The sequence below is a fragment of the Mus pahari genome, chromosome 6 (assembly GCF_900095145.1).
Source record: "Mus pahari chromosome 6, PAHARI_EIJ_v1.1, whole genome shotgun sequence".
Taxonomy (NCBI): domain Eukaryota; kingdom Metazoa; phylum Chordata; class Mammalia; order Rodentia; family Muridae; genus Mus; species Mus pahari.
In genome coordinates, this window is record NC_034595.1 from 46,338,089 (window position 1) to 46,357,928 (window position 19,840).

At 40.2% G+C, this 19,840-nt stretch overlaps 1 protein-coding gene across 2 annotated transcripts in view; it reads right to left on the reverse strand.

The window, feature by feature from the left end:
* The window catches only part of Eqtn (equatorin), a 15,505-nt gene extending 6,237 nt beyond the window's left edge, over positions 1 to 9,268 (reverse strand). For both annotated transcript variants that reach the window (XM_021200770.1, XM_021200771.1), the window contains exons 1-7: positions 9,102 to 9,268; positions 8,728 to 8,886; positions 7,318 to 7,404; positions 6,616 to 6,678; positions 5,974 to 6,018; positions 4,961 to 5,020; positions 1,514 to 1,667 (exon numbers count right to left, since the gene is read on the reverse strand). In XM_021200770.1, the coding sequence (XP_021056429.1) occupies positions 1,514 to 1,667; positions 4,961 to 5,020; positions 5,974 to 6,018; positions 6,616 to 6,678; positions 7,318 to 7,404; positions 8,728 to 8,886; positions 9,102 to 9,177 (644 nt within the window). In that variant the 5' untranslated portion in view covers positions 9,178 to 9,268. The remainder of the gene's footprint in view (positions 1 to 1,513; positions 1,668 to 4,960; positions 5,021 to 5,973; positions 6,019 to 6,615; positions 6,679 to 7,317; positions 7,405 to 8,727; positions 8,887 to 9,101) is intronic.
* Between the last annotated feature and the right edge of the window lie 10,572 nt (positions 9,269 to 19,840).

The window sequence follows — 19,840 nt, forward strand, 5'->3', positions numbered from 1 at the left end:
TCTACTATGTTCATAGCAGCCTTATTTATAATAGCCAGAAGCTGGAAAGAACCTTGATGTCCCTCAACAGAGGAATGGATACAGGAAATGTGGTACATTTACACAATGGCGTACTACTCAGCTATCAAAAACAATGAATTTATGAAATTCTTAGGCAAATGGACAGAAATAGAAAATATCACCCCAAGTGAGGTAACCCAGTCACAAAAGAACACACATGATATGCACTCATTGATAAGTGGATTTTAGCCAAGAAGCTCAGAATACCCAAGATACAATTCATAAACTACATGAAACTCAAGAAGAAGGAAGACCAAAGTGTGAATACTTCGATCCTTCTTAGAAGGGGGAACAAAATACCCATGGAAAGAGTTTCAGAGACTAAGTGTGGAGCAGAGACTGAAGGAATGACCATTCAGAGACTGCCCAACCTGGGGATCCATCCCATATACAATCACCAAACCCAGACACTATTGTGGATACCAACAAGTGCTTGCTGACAGAGCCTATTATAGCTGTCTACTGAGAGGCTCTGCCAGTGCCTGGCAAATACAGAGGTGGGTGCTTGCAGCCTACCATTGGACTGAGCACAGGATCTCCAATGGAGGAACTAGAGAAAGGACCCACGGAGCTGAAGGGGTTTGCAGCCCCATAGGAGGAACAACAATATGAACTAACCAATACCCCCAGAGCTCCCAGGGATGAAACAACAAACCAAAGAGTACCCATGGTGGGACTCATGGCTCCAGCTGCATATGTTGCAGAGGATGGCTTAGTCAGTCATCAATAGGAGGAGAGGCCCTTGTTCCTGAGAAGGCTCTATGCCCCAGTATAGGGGAATGCCAGGGCCAGGAAGCAGGTGTGGGTGGGTTGGTGAGCAGGGGGAGAAGGGAGGGGATAGGGGATTTTCAGAGGGGAAACCAGGAAAGGTGATAACATTCGAAATATAAATAAAGAAAATATCTAATTAAGCAAATGTTTAAAAAATTGTGTGGGGTCGTTTAAAGTAATCTATGATAGTATACAAAAAAAAAAGTTATAAAGAGATCAATCAGGCCCTCGGGTTCAAATGGAATTTAATACTTTTATAAGAAAATAGAAGTTATTATTTAAAACAAATGTCTAAGCCTCAAGGCATAAAATTGCAGATTTTCTGTCTGTTTCAAGGTCTTAAGCAAGGCTACCAAAAAAATTAAAAATGTTAAATCCCAAGTAAATGAGTGACTTAGAAGAGAATAAATAGCCTTAGTGTTCCAGGGCTCTTTTGCAGGTATACAGAGGGAGGAAGCATTGTCTAGCTTCCACATCCTTCCTAATTAACTGTGTTTATTCAAAACAGTGAAATATTCCCTGAGACGGCCCCCCATTCCTAACGCTTAGAGGAAGTGGATTCAAGCTGCATGTCTTAGACATTACCGAAGAGGAAACACTCCTATCAGTCCACTAAAGATAGGGGGGAGAGAGCACGGCGCCGTGGGCTCGTCCTGAAGACCGCGAAGGCCAGTAGGCTTACCTTAGGTGTCTCAGTTTGTACAGTGTGGCAAAGCAGAATATCAAGAGGGGAATTAGGAGAATAAGGGTCATCAGCGAGATTCCCAGCATTAACTTGAGCTTGATTTCCTCGAGCTCTGACAGTTTGTCTTCATTGGTAGTATTCAAATCTGAGGCTGGGAGGAAAGAGAGCAAGCGCAGTGGGAAACTGGGCCTTGTGCATGCTTTCCTGGAGGGATAAGGAACACAGAATGTACCTGCTCTTCCTGTGCCAGACAAAGGCTAAGCGAAGGCCACGGGCGTGCTTTCTCTCTCGTTTTTTTATAACCATCTTGGGATCGCTGTGCTTAACTCCATTTTATAGACTCACACAAGTTTGCAAATCTTTCTACTAATCAAAATGTGGTTTTAAGCCCAAAGGTACTCACGACAAAAAAAAATTTTTTTTTCATGTAACAGCCTTTCTTCTCGGCTTTACTTCAAAACCACTTTAAATAACTTACCATCTCAAAAGAGATGATTAGAACAATTTTCAAGGCACATGTTCTTGAGGAAGGACAGGTGTCGGTGCTGCTGTTGGCATGCCCTGGTTATTCTTTGGAATTACAAGTGTGTAGTGTTGGTGGTTTCCTCTATAAGGCTTAAGAGATAAGTCTGCCATTTTATTAAGAGACAAACTCAGTGTGCTTGATATTGCAAAAGAAGTAGAAATAACTTTTTAGAATTCCTGAAATGAGTTAAATTACAGAATCATGGCTGGCTCCAGAAACACTGTGGATCTGATAAAATCCGATGAAACTGCTTTCCTGTCAGATGTTTGACCTTCTTGAGAATATGTCTGACTTAAAATATACTTAATGCTGAAACTTTCCTTCTGACACTTCGCCATGCCCACTCCCAGCGTCCCAGGCATGTTCAAGACTTTCTAGGTAATGCTTAGGTAAGAAGCAATTGTAAATATATATTCTCATGCCAGTGTTCTCTGACTTCAATGATCGCACCTGTGACATAACCCAGCAGTAGAGCTCTTGCTAGCCCAATGTAGAATCAGAGTCCACCCTGGCTGCCTGCGGAAGACAGTCCCCCTCTGCTGTCTTTGGATCAAGTTGGACAACTTTCAGCTCCTCCAGCACCATGTCTGCCTGGATGCTGTCATGTTTCCCACCATGATGATAATGGACTAAACCTCTGAAACTGTAAGCTGGCCTCAATTAAATACTGTCCTTTCTTTGTAAGAGTTGCCTTGGTCCTAGTGTCTCTTCACAGCAACAAAAACCAAACCAAAACAAAACAACAAACAAACACCTAAACTAAGATAGTTGCTAAGCCTTTTTGGGGGGAGAGGGAATATGATTATTCTGGAATTCCCTAAGTAGAACAGGCTAATGGCATTGAACTCTCAGAGATCTCCCTGCCTCTACTTCCCTGGTGCTAGGGTTAAGATGCTATAAAGTCTTTACAAGTGGGCTCATGCAGTTATCTCAACAGGTCTTCTAGCTGCTGTTCTGTCCCCCTCAAATCAAGCCTGAGCCCCCACCAGACAGACAGACAGAGACTGAGTTACAGAAAACTGCTGTGATTTTGTAGGCCCCAGACAGCCTGTACTCTCTTTCTTGCTGAAAGCCACATAGGTAAGCCAGACTAGGGCAGTGGTATAAAATTGCTCATCCCCCACACTGTGAACAAAGGTCAGAACCTGCCTCTGTTCTCTGATCTGAAGGAAGCGGATAGAACTAAAGGGTCTAGCTCTTCAGAGTGACTCATAACTGCCCATGGCCATGAAGCTGTATCCTTCTTACATTCCAGGAACTGAAAGATCTGTGTCTTTCAAAGGTCCTATCATGGGTGCCTATGGTCCATGACACTGTCTCTCCTAATTGCTTTTACTTCAGGCTTCACTGTGGTTGCCTAGGATTCTCCTAACAAAGTACATATGAAGGACAGTTTGCCGTCTCCCTTTCCTGCAGATCTTTTACTCTCTCTAATACAGTATATTTATCAAAGGGAAGGCCAGAACCAGAGAAGGCTTTAGAATATCTAACCACTGAAAGTTACAAAATTTGGGCTGGCCTTTGCTTTATGCCCCAATTTCTTCATAAAATAGACATGGTGGGAGAACGCACATAATGTGGCTAAAGCACCAGAACACCAATATACAGTGTGTGAATATATATCAGAATATCTGATATATAGTATGTGTGAATATATATCAGAACATGTGATATAGTGTGTGAATACATATCAGAACATCCTATATGTAGTGTGTAAATATATATAAGAATAGCTGAAGCCGGGCGTGGTGGCCCACGCCTTTAATCCCAGCACTCGGGAGGCAGAGGCAGGCGGATTTCTGAGTTCGAGGCCAGCCTGGTTTACAAAGTGAGTTCCAGGACAGCCAGGGCTATACAGAGAAACCCTGTCTTGAAAAACCAAAAAAAAAAAAAAAAAAAAAAAGAATACCTTCTAGTGTATGTAAATATGTTAAATATATATCAGAACACATAGTGTGTGTGAATATAAGTACACCTGATATATAATGTGTCCTCAGCAAATGGTAGGAAGCCACTCCACATTTAGCTCCTTAAGTGCAACTCCCTGAGATGATGACATATTTCTAAGGTACCCATCATTTGCCGTCCCTGCTTTGTTATTTGGCCTGTGATTTGTCATCACTCCACTTTTTAAAAATAGCTCTAGGCAAAATAAGTCATTACAGAACCCTAGATATGCCACTAAATGTATATCATTTTTAGTTATTTACTTGTAGGGCAAAGGGTTTGAAGAAAATTAAAACATTGCCTTTTAATACAACTTTCCATCATTCTAGGTACACATATCAGGAGGTTCACACCCACCTGTAACTCCACTTCCAAGGGATCTGACACCCTCTTCTGGCCTCCATAGGTACATACTTGCATATGGTATACACACACACACACACACACACACACACACAAAGTCTTCAAAAAAAACCCAAAAAACAAAAGAAGAGTAGGATATGGGAACTCTATAGTTTTTGCTATTGTTTTCTTTAAACTTAAAACTTTAAAGAAAAGCCTATTTTAAAAAGACCGTATATGTTACACACTTAAAATATTATGTATATTTTAATGTACCATCACACACACATAATATATATTTTTTATATATTCTACACATTTTAAAATATATTGTGTATGTTTTAATGTATCATTACACATACAAACACATATATATTTCACTCGCATATGAAGCTGTTTCAACATTGTAAGTCAGAAGACTAGAATACAGTAATAGTCATTGGTAAAAGGGCAGCAGGAGTACTTGAGAGGTATAATTTGTCTACTGTAGTCATTGTCCTCTCTGATGTGGCATTAGCTGTCAATTACACTCTTCCACATACACTTTGCTATGAGAAGTTGTTCACAATGCAGCCACTAAAATTCAGGCGATATTTACGTGTCTATTAGTTAAAGTAGTTTGTTCTTACCTGGAATTGGTTGAAAAAATTGATCTTTATCATCCATGCTCACTGCTGTTTCATTTATAGCTGTTAAAATAGTATGCTGATGTTATAATAAGTAACGTTCACTTACTAAAATGTTTGCATGTGTATAAAGGGGTGTGTATAATATGTAACATCCATTCTTACTATTCATTTTAGTGTTGTTTTGTAAAGTGAACATCTCTCTAATGCATGTTCAAACAGAGCTTATCTAATATGTGTGTAATTTCCATAGGGTCCATCATACTATTAGGGACATTAAAAAACTATTTAATACTAGGCTTAGGGGCCAGTTCAAGGTATGATTGATGGTGAGGAAACTAAAAATATTTGAAGTTGTCTCAATACTGACAAATGACCTTAAAGATTCAACAAATACTGACTTTATGGTAACAAAAAGATCTCAGTGAGTAGAAAATCCTGAATGTAAATACAAAACATAAAAATAATGATGGGCTAGTGAATATTGTGTGTATTTCATTTTTATAATGTGTATGTGACACATATATCACTTATGTTAATGTGCATCTCTTATCCACATAGAGTATACACAAGCATAGATTGGTCTGTGCGTTTGTATCTCTTATCCACATAGAATATACACAAGCATAGATTGGTCTGTGCGTTATACTCTGCACGTATGTGTACTTGTATATTTATGTATTTATACACACTACTTTCATGCACAAAATATACATTGATACTTTTCACTTATACATGCATCTCTGTGTGTCTTCCTGATTTTAAGATACACTCTAGACTGTAACCTTTGCAGGAAGCATACTTCTGGGTACAGAAGACTCAAACTGAAACTTTTATCATTTCTCTGAGGACAACATTTGCTATTACAAGGGGCAGTAAACACGCATCTGTTGATTATTGTTAGAAATACTTAAATCAGTCTTGTTTTTCTTACATAAAATGCTATAAATGTCTTCTTATATAAACTGTTAGAAAAATCAAAACATTTCCCCAGTTACCTCACTACATTAATTTACCTTTAGCTAACATTGTCCAAAACGCAGGCACATTGGGAGTTGAGGCTGTTCAAAAGAGATAACAGGGGTAATGGATGAGAATCTATTTGCTGAAATTAATTACACAATCACTCAAAAACCTATGAGAGTCATCCTGGATTGTATGGCTTCACAATATCTCATAAGGAACAATGTTCTTGGCAAGAAAATAAAACAGTAATTTTGAGTTTATAGCCCCCCATTCCGGAAACCCTCCCTCAAATAATCTTAGGAAACATTAATCATTGTGATCAGAGACACATTTATTCCTTAATCAAGTAGAAAAATTTACATTGCCATCAAAAATATGAAAATATACCCCATATGGTTATCTTAGATCTATAAATCTAAACATTTATAAATATATTTTATAAATTTACATGTCTATTTATAAATATTTTAAAACTTTCATAATGTTCACTTCCCATTGCTTGTCAGGTACATTTGAAAATAGACTTTTACATATTTGCCACTTAAAAGATTCCAGGTGACTCTAAGCAATAGCAGTATGGACTCTTTAGGCATGCTATCACTTATGTCATGTTCAAAGGAGTGAATGCTAAGGGCATAAGCCATATAATAATATGCTCCAGGTATCAAATACAGGAGAGAAGTTTTTAATACTTTTACGAGAGGATTCACTGTGTTTTTCTTCTTTTCCACTGGCAGTTGGTTTGCTGGCTTTATCTAGGAAAAGGAAAAAGTATTTTCAGCATATTAAAACACCGACCAATTGTCAAGACAAGGGGAGAACAAAGGAAAGAGAATGACTTTTTTTTTTTTTTAAATCAGAAATGAAGAAGAGGAATAAAGGCCTTGGAGAATGGCATTTTTGTGAGTATGGGATGCCTGAAGTAGGGTTAATAGGTCTGTACTCTATGAGAGAGAGTAAAAGCATGTAACTTAGGCCTTTAGAGGTAATGCGGAGCTGTTGGGTAAGATGGTTGGCTTTGGCAGGCTGGCTAGGCAGGACTTAGTGCAAACCTCAGCCTACGGTGCATGGGTTTTAAAAAGGTTCGTAATAGCCTGGAATACTAAATTCAGTTAATGTTTCCATCCATGCAAACTGAAAAACAGGAGGTTTAGAAATGAGAAACTCTGCTTGCCTCCTGGAATGGTCACTGGAACGGGCATGGAGCTTCAGAAAACGTTATAGAAGAAAATGGGGGGGGCGCGGGGGAGGGAGATGACAGGACTGTACTGTTTCCAGAAGTACAAGATGAACTGTAGAGATGAAGCCCTGGGCCTTGCCCATTGCCCCTGGGGCAATTCTGCAATCCTAAGGTCTTAGCATATGCAGCGCTGAAGGTGCATTTCAGTACTTACAGTTCTTCACAGCAAATTTCAGGTTAGTTGTGGCAGTCACAGATATTTCAGATTTCGAACCTTTTATATTTGGTGTGGTGAACACATCTACAAAGAAAATTGCAAGTCTTTAGCAACCAGCAAATCACTTCTTACTCGTTCCATTTATTTTTCTTCATTGTATTTTTTTTTTAACTTTAAAAAGTATCCACTGGCTAAAGAAGAAATAATTATAAACAAAAAACATGAGACATTTTTCTTCTTCAAAGGAAGTAGAGCAAGGCATAAGGGGAATTCATGAGGAAAAGAGTCAAAGTGACTTTCTTATGATAAATAAGCATGAGAAACGACTGTGGAAATTCACAGAAAATATGTACGTGTGTGTGTGTGTGTGTGTGTGTGTATGATGCCGAAATTGATTTTTAGAACAGCAATACTGTCACTAAGTTCTAAGCTTGATTTCTCAGAAAATGAGACAGGATTAGAGATATGGTTGCTGAAAATATAATTACAATGAAACCAGATTGGAGTATAGTGTGCTCTTAATTGGCTTTGTCTCATATCACTGCACAAGACGGACATCTGCATACAGAAACAGGGAGACTATTACATGAAGAGGCTGAGGCACAGACTAAGCTGATGTCTCCACATGCGCCAGAACACCTTGGCCACAGCAGCTGAAGGAAGCAAGGAAGGGTTCCCAACCTTTGGTTGGGATGGAGCCCTTACTTGTCTGGTTCTTTGAGTTGGGATTTCTAGCCTCTAGAAGTATAGGAGAATACTTTTTGATTGTCTTGGTCCTTTTAATTTGTGGTGTTTTGTTTCAGCAACCTTCAAAAGTGATTCACACCTCAAAATAAGTTTTGGCTAACTTGCCCTCCAATTAGATCAGTTGTCACTAAAGTAAGAGTGACAATGTCATGATGAACCATGGTCAACAGAAACAGTGGCAAAGACAGCCTTGTTCCACTTCGTAACACCTCATGGGGAGTTGCAGGAAGCAAGGCTTCAACTTTACACACTAAACTGTCTACAAAGTAAATTAGAAATTCAAAACTGGAAAATAAATGATGGTGGGGGGTTACAATGCAGCATTAAGACAAACCAAACTGGGCTGGAGAGATGGCTCAACGGTTAAGAGCACTGTCTGCTCTTTCAGAGGTCCTGAGTTCAATTCCTAGCAACCACATGAAGGCTCACATGGTGGAAGTACACACATAATGTGGCTGAAGCCCTCTTCTGGTGTGTCTGAAGACAGTGACAGTGTATTCATATACATATAAATAAATAAATAAATCTTAAAAAAAAAACCAAACCAATCCAAACAACCAACCAACCAAAGAAACAAACAAATAAAAAAACCAAGCCAAACCAGTGCTATCATAATTTTGTATCAACTTTTGATATACGCTATTAACTTTAAAAACTTACATTGTTTTATGTCTTTATAATAATTGCCAGTTTTCTCATTGGCTGGAGTGTCCCCTTCATTCTCTTCCAATTTATGTAAAACAACAGAATTCCCATCTGTATTATTTTCTTCATCTGCATAATACTGTTCTTCATCTGAAAGTGTCACACCAGGGTCCTCTAGAAAGGAAACACGACATACCACTGAACAGAAGATGTTAGTTTTCTTTACTGCTTCCTCCCACTGAAAGTTTTTCACAATTAGAGCCTGAGATTCAAAAGTTAAACTATATTACACCTCCAACTTTCAGTTGTCATGCAGAGTATTGCCATATTCTGACCTTCTGTCACTCAGAGTCATCTTTTTGATTGACTAGTTCCCAACATTTACTTACGTGCCACAATGGGCTGTAGACTAATAATGTCTGGGAAGAAAACCCCAGATAAAAAGATCAACAGCATAAAATCCATTGGGAAATTGGTGTGATTTATCAAGCAATCTACTGTCTCCTCAGGACTTTCTTCTTATGGCCCAGTAGGTCCTAAGTCTCAATAGGACATTATGACATCACAGTTCTTGGGAAACAGAATGCCAGGGAAATGCCCAGAGCTTTGTGACTCCATCTCATGGTCATTTCTCTTTTGGTGTTATGATGTTTTTAATTTTTAAAAATAAACTTTATTTTTTTTCTGGGAAAGATGGTACATGTGTTTTCATGAAATAATGTTAGTTATTAGTTCATTATTTATAAAAAGTCTTGTTTATAATGACATAAAAACTTAAGGAATTTGGGAGTTTTGTTTTTAATGACATGTTTTAGATATCTGTAGTCCGCTGAAAACAAAACAACAATAAAACAAATGAAAGAAAACAAAATGAAAATCTAGTCAAAGAAAGCAAAATTCAAAACTCAATCCAGATACCCTCCAAGTTCTGGTTCATAAACTGACTATAGTTCTGTAAGAAAACTTTTATGAAACATCATTTTTGAAATTTTAAGGTGTATATTCATTATAAGATATAACATGCCAGGCAGTGGTGGCGCAAGCCTTTAATCCCAGCACTTGGGAGGCAGAGGCAGGTGGATCTCTGAGTTTGAGGCCAGCCTGGTCTACAGAGTGAGTTCCAGGACATCTAGGGCTATACAGAGAAACTGTGTCTCAAAAAAAAAAGATATAACATATAACATGTTTTGTTTAAAACTTTTTTTTTTCAATGAGGCCCAACTTCTTCACATTTCAACAGAGAAAGTTAGCTAAAGGAAGACTTCAACATGAATAGCAGTCCAAGTATTATGTAATACAATGTAAGTACAATGTAATTATGGATTACTTACATACTAACAATGAGCAATAAAGACAGAGGACTAATGGGCATTATTATAGGATCAGCAGAATTTTAAGTTATCGATGATAACCCCGCCACAGCAGATGATATTCATTCTCAAAACATATGCATTGGGAAAAATAGCATACTATAGGACTTTTGTTTGTCTTCAATGAAGGGGAAGGTCCAAGTGCAACCTGTGGTTCTTCACTGACGGTGCCTGGTGATGCGGAACACAGACTCATCAGAGTCTAATTGCTTACAAGGATAAAGGAAGCAGAGATAATGTGTTCAAAGAAAAGATGGACAAGCCAACCAGGCTCTTGACCAATGTCAGTCAACCAAAGGGAAATGATCCCACATTTGGCACTAATTTTCTTTCAGACTCTTCCACTCATTTCAAGTAAGAACCTGAAATGTGGAAAAGACTGAAATGACAAATCTTTTAGAGCCCTGGCCTCCAGTGCATCTCTAACATAACAACACTGGAAATCAGAGAAATCAGAAAGCAATCATACCTCATGTTGTTGTGAACCATCAAACAACTTTGGTGATGAAGCTCAACTATGATGTACCTAAAAGAATCATACCTGGTGGTAGAGAGAAGAGCTGGAGAAACATGGTTACCCAAATCTGCACAAATTATGGCATGCAGCAAGTGATCTAATAATTAATGCAACATTGTATTTAGTTCAGGAATCCCTAAATACCAAAAGTCAAATTGGCATTTTGGGGACACAAATAGATTTTTCTTTTTTGTTTTATCTCTCCTTCCCCCCTCTCTCTCCCCCTCCCTCACTCTCTCTCCCCTCCCTCTTACCCCTCCCCCTCTCCTTTTCCCTCTCCCTCTCTCCACTGATCCACTGAGTCTGCCAAGGGTAAATTTTTTTTTCTTCGAGACAGGGTCTCTATACATAGCCTTAGCTGTTCTGAAACTTATGTAGACCAAGCTGGCCTCAGACTCACAGAGATCCACCTGCTTCTGCCTCCTGCATGCTGCCCTTTTAATTTTTGGAAGTGTTGAACACTTTCCATAGGTACCTGAGCTGAAAGAGTGAAAATATAACAGGATATACATTTTCATGAAACTAAGATTGCTTAAAAACTGGTCCTAATTTCTCCTGTCTCAGGATCAGTACTGTTTCTAGAATATGTTGGCAGATGTTGTAGATTGAGTTGTGTCTGCCTCAAATTTGTATATTGAAGTCCAAACCCTGAGCATTTCAAAAGTTGCCAAGATTAGAGCTGAGACTACAAGTGGAAAGAAGATGAAAAACATGAGGGGAATCACTGTCTGCTAGTCCACAGGGACTGGACCAAGGCAAGCTGGGTCACGGAGACCAGAAGGTTATGGCACTGAAACCTCGAGTTTTAGCAGCGAAGTAAAATAGGATTTTATGAAGGAGAAAAGCAAAGGACAGAGTCTCTCTGGGAAATATTGGTGAAGTCTGGGGACCTCTTCTCTTCTGGTGCAGGGTACAACCCTCAGTGTTTTAAAATGCAGAAGAGGGTGAGCAGAGACAAAAGCTGCATCAGTGACACAGGTTAGAAGATGGAGTGCTGGAAGTTTCTCTTTTGTACACTTGGAGCAATGATGGGAAGTGTATCTATCATCTATCTATCTATTTATCTACCTTATCTATCCATCTCTCTATCTATCCAATCTATCTATCTATCTATCTATCTATCTATCTATCTATCTATCTATCTATCTATCTATGATATTTTTATTTTTAGAAAGTCCCTTATTGTGTAGTTCTGGCTTGGCCTCAAGCTCACAGAGATCTACCGGCATCCAGAAGTATGTGCACTATCACACTCATGCTGAGTCAGCACTCTACTACTCCCTGAACCATGCATTTCTAGGAACCCAGAGAAAGTATAATAGTATATATGCTGGGACCTGACCAGCAGAGAACCTGCTGATTGGGAGAAAACTGAATTAGACCCCAGTATTATCTAGTGAGTTGGAAACTGTTAAGAACCAGCATCTATGAGGCAACAGAGAGACAAGATCAAAGACACCTGACACTGAGAAGGACCATCCAGAGGTATGACCAGCTCTCACCTGTGAATCACGACCCCTTTTGGGATTGCACATCAAATATCTTGAATATCACATACTTATTTTACTATTCACAACAGTAGAAAAATTACAGTTATAAGGTAGCAACAAAATAAACTTATGGTTGGGGTTTGCCACTAGTCTAAGGGCTCTAAACAAACTCCAGCAAGAGCCCCTTTTAAAATGTTTCCTTTTCAAAAGTTAATCAGCTTTTTTCTTTGAACAATAGTGCAATAGTAGCACTTACATGTAGACTACAATGTTGCCTTGAGAGTTTACTAAGACTGCTCAGCAAGAATAGGGATGAAAATGTTTACCTCAGGTTGATTTTTCCAGTGAGTTTTTAAAAACTTGTGTGTGCACATGTGCTTGAGTGTGCATGTATCTGTGTGTACCTGCATGTGGAGGCAGCCAGAGGATAGCCTTGGATGTCATCCTCAGAGACATTGTGTGTGACCTTTCTCTCTCTCCCTCTCTCTCCTCTTACTCCTTTGCTCCCCAGGCTCCCACTTTACCCCCTCTCTCCACTCTTTCCCCACTCACTCTCTCTCCTCTCTCACACTCTTCTTTCCCCCTCTTGTTTTTCCACTCAGTCTCTCTCTGTGTCCGTCCCTTCCGTCTCTCCTCTTTCTCCCTCTGCACTCCTCCCCTTTTTCTTTGCTCTCTCCTATCTCCTCTTCTCTTACCCATCTCCCTACCACACACCTTTCCCAATCCTATCTCCCATCATTTTCCCCCTTCCATCTTTTATTCCTGGTATTCATTTTTCTCCCATCTCATTCTTCTCTCTCCCCCATTACCTGTAGGCTTAGATTTCTCAAAACCTACTTTAATAAGGGTTCCTGTCACTGTACATTGAGTCCTATTTATACTCTCTCCAAACATCACTATCACGTGCCATCTCATGGGTCTTGCCTCAGCAAAACATCACGTGAGTCTGTATCACATGACACAACCAGAAATTTCCACTTCACCTACCCTTACCTGCATTTCTCCGCATTCTTTTATCTTCTCTCCGCCTTTTATTTCACTTTCTCTATTATCTCTTCTCTCTTATCTGTACCCCTCTTTCTCCATTCTCTCCAGTCATCCATTTCTTTCCTGTATTCTCCCTTCTCTGCATCTTCTCTCTCCTTCCCTCTCCTTCTCTTTCATCATTCTCTTCTTCCTTCCTTTCTTTTCTCTCTCCCCTCCCCATTCTCTACTCACTGTCCCTCCTCTCCTTCCTGTCTCCCCTCTCCACATTGTCCCTTCCCTTGACTCTTTCCTCTCTTGTTCCATCTCTAGTTCCTCTCTTCCCCCTTCTCTTTTATCCCTCCTTCTCCTACATCTTCTCTCTTACCTATTCTCTCCCTCTCCCCGTCTCTCTTCCCTCCTTCCTGTCCCCATTCTCTTATACTTCATTCCTTTCTCTTCTCTCTAATTCCCTTTCCCCTCTAACTCCTTACTTTCACTCTCTTCTCTCCCACTCTCATATTTTCTCCATATTTCACTCCCCACTTTTGATCTTTTCTGTTCTCCCCCCCCCACTTTCTTCTCAATCCTCCATTTTCTCTTCCTTTCTCCTGCTTCCCACTCCTGCCTCACTCTCACTCTCCCTGTATTCTCTATTATCTCTCTCTTCCATTACTTTCACCCCATCACTTTTTCTCCCCTCTTTTTTCTGCCTTGACTCTCTCACTTATATCTCACTCTTCCCTTTCTCTTTTCCCCCTCTCTATCCTATACTTCTCTCTCTCTCTCTCTCTCTCTCTCTCTCTCTCTCTCTCTCTCTCTCTTCCTCTTTCTCTTCTCCCTCCCTCCCTCCCTCCCTCCCTCTCTTCCCTCTCTCTAATGTATATTAACAACATAGCAGAAGGATGTATTTATACAGGTCTGTGTATGACTGAAGTAGAACAAGAGGTCACTTTTTGTTGGTTTGGAATAGTGTAGTTCACTAGAATTGTATATTTCAAGAACTCTGGGCAAAGGGACTGGGAAGTGAGTCATTATTTGGAGTGTAAATAAATAAAACGATTTAATAAAAATAGTTATTTAATGAAAAAAGAAAAGACACCACTGTGTATTAATATTAGATATGTATGCTGTGATCTGCTAGTACATCCATGTGCAGTGATGTGTGAGTATATCCTTGTGCTTTCTTGTCTATTGGTTCCAAGAGCACCCATGTTGTACATCAGTGAATCTTGTTGTTGCAGTATTATATTCATGTGATTTTCTGCTATAGTACATCTGTGTGGATCTGTACTAAGACATGCATGTGTTCAGATTGCTGGAGTGATGGGCTCAGCTGTTAAGAGCACTGCTTTTCCAGAAGTCCTAAGTTCAATTCCCAGCAACCACATGGTGGCTTACAGACCATCTATAATGGAATCCAATGTTCTCTTCTGGTGAGTCTGAAGACAGTAACAGTGTACTCATATACAATCAATCAATCAATCAATCAATCAATCAATCAATCTTTAAAAAAAACTATCAATCCTGTATTATTCAATCCATGTGTTACTTTATATGCAGTTCCATGTGTGCAGCTGTATTGGTAGATACATGGACATCCATGTGTTCTGATGTGCTAGAAAATGGGCACACCAATACTAGGATATCAGTGTCTATTGCTCTTCTGCAATTCAATGTTCATGTGTACCTGTATATAATATTATCATGTGCACTGCTTTTTAGTAAGCCCATGATCCTGTTTGTTGCAACAGATCTGTATGTGGTACATTAGTAGTCTAATCATTTTGAGGCTGTATCATTACTCTCATTTGCACTATGTTTATTCTAGTATGGTGCCCTTGTTAAGGCGTGCTCTGGACTTTACAAGTACATCATCTGCTGTGTGGTAAATGTGCATCAGTTTACACTGTAGTAGTAGTACACTGGTTTTGGCAAAGATTCCATTGTGTGGTGCTCTAGTATTAGGTGTATTAACTCTACTAGTACATTCATGTCAGTGATGCATTAGTATATCCTGTGTGTTTCTGTAAAGTACTTCCCTGAATATTGATATAGAAAATCCATGAATCTCGATGTAGTATTATTTTCATATGTGTATCCAGACATCCATGTGTGCTTCTTTGCCAGAATATGTGTGATCACTCCTTTAATACTGAATCCATGTACACACCTTTATTTGTATTTCCAGGTACACTGCTGTATCATCACATACACATGGGTTTTGGGACATCTATGATTTCTGATCACCTAGAAAATACATGGACACACTAGGGCAGCAGGGAGCATCGCTCTATTTTTGCACTATTATGTAAATATCCAGATGCACTGCTCTCATAATATACTCACGTGTAGAGGGCTATTCCAATGCTAAGGTTCAGTACCCCAGTTGGTTCTTGATCTGTCAGTAAAGAAATCTGGAGGCCAATTGCTGGGAGGAAGGTAGAGGTGAGACTTCCAGGTTCCAGGAGGAAAAGGCAGCTGCAAGGAAAGGGAACTTTTCTGCCATGCTCTGGAGAAGAAGCCAGAGCCATGTGAGGTCTTGGGAGGAGCTGGGGCTTGTGGCCACTGCTATAGGCAGGTGGCCAGAGATTTTTGGCAGGGGCCAGGTGGGACTAGCCACTGAAGTTTAGGGCAGGTGGGAGTAGTGGAGATAAGAATATTGTTAAGGGCACAATTTCCCAGGCAGGAGAATGTAACACCCAGCAATTGTGTCCTAAGGTAACTTGTAAAGGAAGAAACCATGTGTGTTTTTTGTCCAAGGATTCAAAGGAAACTGGGTGGGGGCAGAGTGTAAAACGGCATGCAACATTCATGTATGCTGCTTTCTGGTAAACCTCCGATCACTTCAGTTACAGGACATTTCCGTGCACTGCATTGGTAGCACAACCACTGCTGCTTCCATAACTACTGTGTGCTTTTCTATTGCTCTTCACTGCTCTACTCCTAAAGACCTATGCACCGTGGCTGTGAGTCAGGCATTTGCAGAACTGCACAGGTCCATCCATCAGCTTCATGGTAAAAGCACATCAAGATGCTTTGGTGAAGCGCTATACTACATGAATGTGCACTGCTGTACTAGTATACTCATGTGCAGTGATACAGAAGTATATCCTTGTAAGTTCCTGCTAGTAGGTCCATGCGTGTTTATGTTGTACACTGATGATGACTGCAGTATTCTTGTGCATTCCTGTAATAGTAATCTGTGTACTGTTCTACTCATGTTCTACATGTGATGCTTTACAAGAACTTGTGTGGAGAGTTCTTGGTGCCTCTTCAACGATATCAGCAAAAATACTTGACATTGGGCTAGGATAAGGAAGTATGCTCAAGATAAATACAGCTGGGGAAGGTGTTCATTGTATCTTGATCATCTTGATAAATCCCCAGATACAATGATCACAGGACTTTGTTTAGTGCTTTGTTTGTCCCTTGACTACTTTGTTTATGCCTTGTTTCTTGACCTAGAACTGACTGTATCCTTTGCATGTACTTAGAATGGTATAAAAGCAGCTTGGGAAAAAAATTAGACTTGCTTCAGCACTTGCTGGAGTCATACTATAGCGTTGCCCAATTGTCTCTTCTTTCTTTAATCCCCACTCCCCTACTCAAGTCCCTGTCGACTGAGTGGGCTTGGTCAGACTCCTGGCCTATGAGTCCCAGCACTGACAGAAAAGAAAAAACAAATCAAAAATATCTGAATTTTACATTCATATTTCTTGACCCCTCTGGCTCCTTCAATCCTTCCTCTAGCTCTTCCACAGGATTCCCCAAGCTCCACTTAATGTTTGGCTGTGGGTCTCTGCATCAGTTTTCATCAGCTGCTGCGTGAAGCCTCTCTGATGACAGTTATCCTAGACTTTTGTATACTTACAAAAGTATAGCAGAATATCATTAATAGTGTCTGGGTGGGCAAGCTCTCATGACTTGGTGGTTCTCAAGCTGGGTCCAATCATTGGCTGGCTCTTCCCTTAAATTCTGCTCTAGCCTCCAAGGAGAAATTGTGGATCTAAGGTTTTGTGGCTAGGTTGATGGCCCAATCCTTCCACTGGAAGTCTTGCCTGGTTATAGGAAATGGCTAGTTCAGGCTCTATATTCTTCAATGCTAGGAGCATTACCTAGGGTCACCCTCAGATTCCTGGGATTTTTCATTGTCCTATGTTTCTAGCTTGTCACAGAGATGACTGCCCCCCCCCATTTCAGTTGTCTCTCTCAGTACTCTCTCTCTCCCTCCATCCTTCCCCCACCTTGTCCCTCCTGTTCCCATCCTCTCCCCTTCTCAGCCCCTTCCATCCACTCACCCCTGATGTCTTATCTAGTTCCCTTTCTCAGTGAGATACAAATGTCTCCCACTTGAGCTCTCCTTGTTACTTAGGTTCATTGTGTTTGTGGTGTGTAATATAGTATTTTATGTATTTTATGACAAATATCCACTTATAAGTGAGTACCTACCATGTTTGTCTTCCTGGGTCTGGGTTACCTCACTCAGGATGATCTTTTCTAGACCTATTTGCTTACAAATTTCATGTCATTGTTTTTAACGGCCGAGTAATACTACACTGTTTAAATATTCCACATTTTCTATATCCATTCTTCAGTTGAGGGACATCTAGTTTGTTTCATTTCTGGCTCTTACGAATAGATGCTATGAACACAGATGAGAATGTGCCCTTGTGATATGGTGGGGCTTCTTTTGAGTGTATAACCTAGAGTAGTAAAGTTGGGTCTTGAGATAGATCTATTCCCAATTTTCTGAGAAACTGCCAAATTGATTTCCAAAGTAGTTCGCACTCTCACCAGCAATGGAGGAGTGTTCCCCTTGCTCTACATCTTCGACAGCCTGAGCTGTTGCATAATTTTTTGATCTTAGCCATTCTAACAGGTGTAAGATGGAATTTCAGAGTTGTGTTGAATTGCATCTCTCTGATGACTAAGGACTTTGACCGTTTCTTTAAGTGCTTCTCAGCCATTAGAGGTTCCTCTGTTGAGAATTCTCTGTTCAGATCTGTACCTCATTTTTCAATTGAGTTATTTGGTTTGTTAATGTCTAGTTTTCTTGACTTTATATATTTTCGATATTAGCCCTCTGTCAGATGTGGAGTTGATGAAGCTCTTTCTCACTCTGAAGGCTGCAGTTTTGTGCTTGCTTGCCTGTTTACTATCTTGAGTTTCTCTGTATATTCCAAGCATAATTCTTCTGTCAGGATTTTCCCCCATTCTGTAGTACTGAGGTGTGAGCTAAGCTTATGTGAGGGTAAAATGAATTCATGACACAGGCACGGGAACATCTCAAAAAGGGAATCTGGAATGGCAACAAAAGATCCTAGGAATGCCTGAGTCTTCCTTGATTTCTAGAGAGTGTTATGGTAAATAGTTTTTCCCATACCTCAATCATTTTTCTGAAGGAAAAATAGCACTGTTGTGCTTCATGTAACCTTGAACATGGTGGCCTGTGAGCTTCTCTGCTGAACTGTAAACGTGTGGAACTGTTATCAAAAGGGGTGTGATAAGAACAATGAGTCTTGCTGTGCAAACTGCACTCAGATACTTAGCTGCCTCCAGTCCCCTGGCTTCCCTCCCTCTTCAGTTCTTCCAGTTGTAATCAGGAAGGCAGCTTGCTGTCTCTCTCATGCACTCCACCTCTCTTATTCAGCTACTTCCTTTCATTAGGTGCCACCTGTTGACAACTGGCCTTAATTCCTGAGTGACTTAAGTAGTACTCAAAAAGCTCTTATAATCTAGACTTTTTAAATAAAAATACGTTTTATTACATTCTATTTTGTGTATGCTGTCTGTGTGCACGTTCCACAGTACACGTGTGAAAGAAGTCAACTCTCTCCTTCTATCGTGTGGGTTTCCTGGGTTGAACTTAGGTCATCAGGATTGGAGGCAGACACCTATATCTTGTTAGCCCTGTTTGTCTATATCTTGATGTGCTTTCCTACTTTACACATGAAATTCATTAATGTTTCATCTTTGCCTATATGTAAATAGCCTGAAGCCAATTGTGTGAGGTATTTTAGTGTGCCTGTGCTCTAAGTATGGTTGACCATAAGGTCTGTGACATGACAGTGAGGTTCAAAATGTCTGAGATTTATAGAGCATTTCATATTTCCAAAGTGCAGTCTGGCTTATGTAAATACTTGGAACAACAGGATATAGAATCCAAATTAAATTCAAGACCACCCAACCCCTTCCCCCTCTAAAGGGACTTTCCAAACTATACTAGCAGGCCAAGTGCAGAGCCAGAGAAGGAAGCTGGCCAACTAAACAATGCTGAGAAAAACCGTAAGGGCAGGTAGAGTGAGGGACTAGGCCAAAGGTATTCACCCTATGGCAAAACAACCAATTCCTGAAAGGGTTAATTGCTACACCAATGAGAATAAGCCAGCTAGCCCTGTTGCCTAAATCTGCCCCTTACAAGGTATTAAAAAGTGTGTTCTTTGTTCGGGGTCTCTCCAATTGCCTGCGTGCTGGGGGTGGTGGTGGTAGGGGCAACGTGCTGGATTAAAAAAACCTCTTGCAATTTGCAGCGATCTCAGTCTCTGTGGTCTTTGTGAATGAGGGTCTTTTGGTGAACTCCAACAAGGAAAGCTACAGAAGAGAGAATGAAGCAATGCATTAACTCGACAAATCAGTAAGAAAAGCCAAACAACCTAAGATGAGAAGAGGCAAGTGATTCCCAGGGAAAGCTTCTGCTTCTACTGTCCACAGAACTAAAGCAGTGCTGGTCAGCAAGGCGCTGATAAGGAAAACTGCAGAATCCCACTTGCTTCCCTGCAGCCCGC